At 44.9% G+C, this 7831-nt stretch overlaps 1 protein-coding gene across 1 annotated transcript in view; it reads right to left on the reverse strand.

Moving 5' to 3' along the window:
• Positions 1-7038, reverse strand: part of PPP4R4 (protein phosphatase 4 regulatory subunit 4) — a 120116-nt gene extending 113078 nt beyond the window's left edge. Inside the window, exons 1-2 of the mRNA XM_060003329.1 lie at positions 6922-7038; positions 5371-5444 (exon numbers count right to left, since the gene is read on the reverse strand). Coding sequence (XP_059859312.1) covers positions 5371-5444; positions 6922-7038 — 191 coding nt within the window. The remainder of the gene's footprint in view (positions 1-5370; positions 5445-6921) is intronic.
• Positions 7039-7831: the final 793 nt, after the last annotated feature.

A 7831-nucleotide genomic window follows, 5' to 3' on the forward strand; every position in this document is an offset into this window, starting at 1 on the left:
TTATTAAAAAAAATTCTCACTCAACCTTAAAGAAACCTGAACGTGACATTATAAATGCATTATGGGGGTATTTATGCAAGAAAAAGGATTATGAACTGTATTAAGCAGACCCATACTCAAAAGGTAGTGGACCTACAACAAAAGATAAGCAAACAAATGTGTTTTTTTACACTAAAATGAAATCCTGAAAGTATGGATCCTTTTTATGACTCCCCACATTAATATTAACCAATTTGGGGTGATTAACCACTTCATCCCAACTGTGAGGGATTAAAAACTGTGATGTGCCTCTCCAGCACAACACTCGAGAAAACCGGGCATGCAATCCTGGCTACTCAAGGCCCCCCCGCGCACACACACACACACTCTCTCCCTCTCTCTCTCTCTCCCTCTCTCTCTCTCTCTCTCTCTCTCTCACACACACACACACACACACACACACACTCTCTCTCTCTCTCTCTCTCTCTCTCTCTCTTTCTCTATCTCACACACACACACCCCGTAAGCACCCCACCTCACCAAAACAGTACTAAATGACAGGTGTCAAAAAAAAAGAAATCAAAAGAATAGTAAAGGCAAAAGAAATGTGGAGATACAGAAGATCTTAGAAATAAGGGCACACAAAGGAGATTTTCACACAACTTTTCCCATTTGCCAAGCAAATAGGACAGGTAGTCTTAAAGATAAAACAACCAAAAGCTAGCTGGTAGCAAAGTTCTCCCCCATGACCTCCTTGCTACCCTGTGCTAGTCTTGAATGCAAGAGCTCCCAAACGTGATCAGCAATAGGCACAGTTCACAGCACTTTTATTTCCAGATTTGGTTGCAGATTCTCACTCTGTGCTATCACTAGGGGGAGCACTTACTCCTGTTTTTTTTTAAAAAGGGGAGGGGGGTGGGGGGGAGAGAAAGAAAAGGAAAAAGTTCCTAATTAACGATGTACTTTATCTGACTGTCCCTAAAAGGCAAAGGGCGAAATGTTTTAAAACTCACAGTGCAAAGTGACAAACGGTTTTTAAATGACCGTAAAAGTAAGCAACATAAAAGTTAGGTTAGGTACATTAACCAATCAACACATTTAACGCATAATATAAATAGCAAATATTGCTTAAACAGGCTGACCTTACCATCAGTTTAAAATAAGTATAACATGTGAAGATTCTGATAAATACTATTAGCAAAGGAAGTTAATAGATATCTATCACAAACTTCAGTTGATATACTTTACTTGCCTATTACTTTTATTAAATTATTGGAAGACAAAATTAATACTGCTATCCTCTTTTAAAAGTTTGTAATGTACCTTGAGCACCTAAGGAGTAAGGAATTAGGGACATGGCAAAGGAAACAGAAGGGAATTAATATTAATTGGGTACCTTTTTGGTGTTTGGGGCTAACCACCTTGGGAAACAAGAATTATTATTTTCCACTTTGCAGATGAGAAAACCAGGATTTAACAACCATCATAACTTGCCCATGGTCACGCAGATAGTAAGTGGGAGGACATAACGTAAATCTGTCTGATTCTATTGCCTACGATACAAAAAAGTCAAAAGTTGCTTAATTCATCTGGCACTTCGGTCATCTTAAGGTAAATAAACACACTTTATTCCATCAAGAGGTATATATTTATATCATAGCACAGAACAAGAAAGAACCAAAACAACAATAAAAAACAGCTTACCCTCTAGGAGCTTACAGTCTATTGAAGACAACGTATGCGCACACACACGTTAAGGAAAACAAAGGCATGCAGCCACTAAGTGATACGGGAGCTCACAGAGCCTGAGATCCCACGTAGTGTCAGCAGTTAGGAAAGGCCTTAGGAAAGATGCAAGATTACAGCTGGATCCTGGGGATGGAAAATACTGGAGAGGTATAACGAAAGGTATTCCAGGATGGGGAAAAGCAGAGTTAAGGATGAACGTGATGTATCTGAGTAACAGTGAATAAGGCAGCACGACTGCTTCAAAAAGTGAAGGACTGCGTGGAGACAACCCGAGTGTATGAACAAACAAAATGTGATACACTCCCACGGTGGAATACCATTCAGCAGTAAAAAGAAACAAAGTACTGACACGCTACAATGCCAGTGAACCCTGAAAACGTTATACTAAGTGAAAGAAATCAGTCACAAAAGGCCACATACTGTATAATTTTACATAAAATGTCCAGAATAGGCAAATCCGTAAGAAGGTAGACTAGTGGTTCCCAAAGGCTGGGAAGATTGGGCAGAAGTGGGGACTGACTGCTAACAGGTACAGGGCTTCTTCTGAAAATGCTCTAAAACTGATTGTGGTGATGAACACACAACTCTGTGAATACATGAAACCACTCAACTATAAATGGGTGAACCATATGGCATATAAACGATACCTCAATGATGCTATTAAAAAGAAAAGTTGAGGGCCTGGTGGAACATTCCATTGCAGAGCTAAGATGGAGTCACTTATGCCAAGCTTAAGGGTCTGGAATTTATCTGACAGGCAACTAGAGATATGTGAGTAAAGGTTTACCTAATGAAAGCACAGTGTACAAACTTAGGACCCTTCTCTAACAAAATTATTCCTAAAATATACACCAAAATCACAAAGAAGAGAGAGAACTAAAGGAAGATATTGTGATACGATTTTGACTAAGCCACAAGCTGTGACTATTAGGAAAGTTGTTTTGTTTCAGTGCTAAATGCCACAGATGGGTACATCAGCATCATATTCACGTAAAACCACAGAATCATCTTTGTCAAATCTTCAAATACTGTAATGTTCTAAACTTAATTATGAAAATAGCATTAATAATTGATCTGCCATATTTTAGGGTAATATAATGAACAGTGTAATTTGTTTTTCATTGGACAGCAGTCCAATATAATGCTTTTTTAGTTACTAGGTTCGGTTTAAATACTATCAGAACCTCCACTAACATAAAGCATTTCCTACTGATACTTATACATTTGACCCTAAAATCTAATGTAGCATAATCTTCCAAGATAGATTTAATGTACAAAAATAAGAGAGCTACAGAAACAAATCTGACATTCAAAAGCAAAGAGGAAAATTCTGGATATTAAATATCCAAAACAGACGAAAAGGTAAAGCACTCAAAAATAAACCTGAAAATCATAGAGGGAGAAAAAGGACTCAGTATTAGATTCTACAGCCTTGGGAGGTACAAATAGGAAAAAAAAGGAATAAATTACATTTAAAATAGAAGGCTCAATACGTGAGAGAAGAGGCTTTAACAGCTTTAACAGAGGCAAAGTTTGGAACGTGTCCATAAGACAATCCCACACCCTCTCCAGAATCCCAGGGAAGAAAGAACCCTTCAGGCAGGAGTCTTGTTATCCCTTCAGAAGCTGGCCTAAAGGTGAAATCCCGCTTTCCCCCAGGAGGTGGTGAGATGGTAGGAATACAAAAGAAGAACTCAGCTGGAGAGCCCACGCACAACCAAGCTAGTGTTTGCCTTTTGAGTCACCTTGCAAGCCTCCTTCAAGGTAGATGCGCCACTAGAAACTAAAGAAGATATCAGATCTCTTTTAAAACTCTCTTGCCTAAGAATGAGAGGACCCATCTGCCTCTGTAAGGGCTTTGTCAGTTCCAGAACTGGATGAAACTTACGTTCTTTGTCTGAGAAATTCAAACAACTTAGACGACCTGGTTCGCCAACAATAAAAGCAAAATAGAAAATAAGCTATCCTAAAAAAGAAGCCTTGTCACTGATACCTAAAATAAGGTATCTGCTGTCGCAAGTAAGTAGAGCAAAACTCTCTATTTCCTCACTGTCAGCCAGCATTTATACGGAGAGAATTAAGTAGGAGTAAGTAGGCACTGACTTCAAGTCATTAACTGCTGTATGCTAAAAGAAGCTTATCCAAATTTTCACCCGTTGTCTACCTACTCCAAACAAAAGAAATGTGGGAAAAGGCAGATGCTTACAACTACTGTTCACCATATTGGACATGCTAATCATTAAGGAATAAAGTACTTCAAATATTATACAATTACCAAACTAAGTTAAAAGGCATATTCTCTATGAAACATCAAAAACACATACTGTTAATTCATACATAGATAAAACCATTTTCCTTTAAAATAAATAGGTAGATATATACCTGAAACTGACACAACGTTGTAAATCAACTATACTCCAATGAAAATTTTAAAAATAATAAAATAAAACAAATAGGTAGAAACGATGAGAGCAGGCTACCATAAATCACCAAAAGATGAGGGGAAATAACCCTAACATAAGGTCTAAGATCCAGAAACATTTTAAAGTAACAGAATTACTGAAGAGAATGGTCTAAATTGTAAGCATGCTAAAATTCTGACAAGAATAGAACCCAAGATGTCACTAATGGGCTACAGAATAATTAAGAAAATGGAAATCAAGGAGAGATTTTTTTTTTTTTAACAGGGTCATTCAGTGAATATCATGGGACTAGAAACATGATCTATAAAACAAGAAAGAAGAAGAAATTTGCCAGCACCTGAAACCGGCAAAGTAGACCTGAGCTAAGGAAACAAGGATGACAAATATCCCAGGAGGTAAATAACACCAGTTTTCAAAATCTGATTCCAAAAAACAAAAAGCAAAAACTAATTTGCCAAAAGGGGGTAAAAAATGTGCAAGAAAAATTTTAAAACAATGTACACAAAATGCCTTAGGAAAATTTCTATTTCTGAAGTATTTTTATAGATATTTTCACTAATGTTCACATCAGCTTTTAAGAAGTTAAATCCACAACACAATTTTTAAAATAGTTGAGAGAAATCTTGTAAATATTTGTAATAACCATTTGGCTTAAGCAATTCTGTAGAGCTTGTAAGATGAAACTTAAGTGAGAGTAGGTGCAATTAAATTTTAAAATCTCTCAGGCAAAATTATAAAGCGCACATAGCAGAAGTAATATAAACAGGATATCCTGAGGGAAAAGAATTGAACTACCATATTTGTGGATTTTTTTTTTTCTGTACAGTAAATAGCATATAAAGTTCATACTCTGCAATTAACTTAAAATTAATCACTGGATATTCTTAAGTCTCATCTAAATTTATTGGATCTTATGGGAGGACAACCAAAGCTGCAAGATTTTTTTTTTAATGAGATTCTACTCAAACCATTAGTTGTTCTGCTCCTCCTCCAAGCAATATTCTATAAGCTAGGTATCTGATTTGATTTCGGTTCTCAAGTTCATAAGTCCATATCTAAATCTTAATTTATAACATAATTAAGTGCTGCACATGCAAAAGTACTCTATTCAAGTGGTTAAGTAAATCTGAACAGAACCGTAACATGACATTTCAGAAATCATTTGTGGATGCTGCCACAGGAAAAGCAGCAATTATCACAAAAAGACTTTATGAAATACCTGAGCAGATAAACAGCCCTTTCAATATCACTGAGGTCTTCATCAACTGTCAATCTTTCTATTTCTTCTGGTGTCTGTCAAGTGTAAAACACAAATTATGCACACAAACATCGCATCGGTCTTGCCTCCAGGGACCCTATCTGAGTATGGACTAATGAAAAAGTTTCACAATTTAGCGTTGTCACTGAAAACTAATCAAGGGTCTGACGCCCTCAAACCTCAGACATCTCTAATTGTTGGGTTTAGGTGGTGGAGTTTGGGGGGTTGGGGGCTTTTTTTTGTTTGTTTACTCTTCTAGCTTCTAGATTGAAGCCTGAGAATCACATTGTGGCTTCAGAACCTTGCTGAAATCAATTGTATGTATATATATATAATATATACATACTTTTAGTCTCTAATATCCAAGACTGTTTTCGCCAGCATTTCCATCCCAGGAAATGCTTAAAAGGGGGAATGAAGACTGCAGCCGAGGGAGAATGAGAAAGACGAAATCTGGAGTGGGGGAGGGAAGGGAATAAACTCTGGGACTGGAAGGAAATCAAAGATTCGAGATATTGCGGCAGGTGGGAGTGAAAAGAGCTATAATGGGGGGCGGAGGGGGTGGTGGTCGGTCACTAGTTTTGCCAGCATTGAGGGCTGGAGCCTCTGGGAGGCTGGGAGGAAGATGACTCTGCGGGGTCGGGGAGCTAGCGGGAGGTGGGGGGCCTAGTGAAGGTTGACTCTCTTAAGGAGGTTAGGGAGCAGGGTCCCAGCTAGAGTCCTGGAGGGGCTGGAAGGTAAGGACACGTGGTGACTCAGGATCGGGACAAAGGGTCGAGAGGGCTTTGAAGACCCGTAGCAGGACGGCTCTAGTATGGGTGCTAGTTGGGAGGAGAAGGGAGGCCCGGGCTGACTTGGGTACTGGGGGACCGGAGCTCGCTCTGATAGGGGAGGAGGGGGATGGGATCTGGGGTGTCTCTGGGAGAGGTAGGGGAAGAGTCGGGGCCGTGTAGACTGAGAAGTGGGACTGGGGCCTGAACCCGGGCAGCAGCACCGGGGAGCCAAAGCGGGGGGAGGGGGAGCCCCAAGGAGAGGAGGCGGGATAAGCGGGCTGCAGCTGCGAGGGGCAGCTCCTGCAGGGCCGGGGGAAGAAGGACCGCAACCGAGGGGCTCCGGCTGTGCGAGAGGGACGGCGCGGGGGAGGACGCCGGGCTGGCCCGAACGACAGGGGCTCGACCGGCCGTTCCTGGGGGGCGGGTTGGGGAAAGGGCCCGGGGCGGGCTGGGCCGGGGGGCTAGAAAACCGAGGGCGTCCGAGGGATCGCGGGCTGGCTCCGGATGCCCGTCCCTCGGGCCTGGGGGTCCAGGCTGGGAGAACCCGAGCCACGTCGAAGAAGGGGGCCCGAGAAGGGCCGGGTTAGGGTAACACGGCGGCCGGGGACTGGAGGAGGACTGGGGGGCCAGCAGGACTCCGAGAGGGTCCCGGGCCGCCTCGGGGAGCGGACGGGCTGGGGTCGGGGTAGGGGCAAGCCGCCGGGCGCCCTGCGGGCAGTTCCTCCTCCCCGGGGCGCACCTTGAGGCTCCGGCGGACCGGCCTCTCGATGATGGTGAGCTCCTGCAGGTCCTCCATGTAGCCGAACAGACTGTTCTGACTGAACTCCATCGCGGCGGCGGGCGGCGGCGGATGCATGGACCGCCGGGCCCCCTAGCCGCCCGGGCCGGAGCGGCACCGGGATGCCGGACGCGCGCAGCCCCGCGGCCGCCCACCAGCAGGACTTTCTCCCGCTCTCGGCCGAAGGAGCCGGGCGAGAGGCGAGCAGGCGGCGGGAGAAGGAGCGCGGCCGCCGAGGGGGTGGGGCAGCCAAGGTGAGGGGGCGGGGCAGCCACGGCGAGGGGGCGGGGCAGCCAAGGCGAGGGGGCGGGGTGAGATGCGCGGGTGGGCCTAGGGGGCGGGGCCTGGGTGGGGGCGCCGGCCTCAGCCCCGCCCCCTCCCGGGCGTCGCGTGCACGCGGGCCAGACGCAACTGCCGCGCAACGTCGCGGCGGCCCCCTACCGCTCTCGTCTCTCTGCTCTTCTCTCCCCTTGCCCCGCCCCCGACCGAGCGCGCCCGAAGCCGCGGCGCGTGCGCAGAGCCTCCCACTTCCTGCGGCCAGTGGAGGAGTGGGGTCCGTAGCCGGGGGCGGAGATGCTGAACCAATAAGAGGCGAAACAAAGAAGAGGGAGGTGGGCTGGGATCTTGCTTAAGTTGCTAGAATTATCATGCGGTTATTCGTGGGACCGCCCACCCCAGCGCACGATCTGTGGACGCGAACATCTCCGTAACTCTGCTCTATCCCTGAGGGAGGGGTGTGTACCCAAAATAAGGAAATAGAACCTGATGTGGGCGGGATTGATGCGGACGGGGTGCATGGGCATACAGTCCGGGAGGCGTTAGCATGTGGGAAGGGCAGCCGTCAGAAAAAGGATTCCTGGAGAGGAGACGC

This window comes from Delphinus delphis, chromosome 2, assembly GCF_949987515.2.
Source record: "Delphinus delphis chromosome 2, mDelDel1.2, whole genome shotgun sequence".
In the NCBI taxonomy this organism is placed as follows: Eukaryota; Metazoa; Chordata; class Mammalia; order Artiodactyla; family Delphinidae; genus Delphinus; species Delphinus delphis.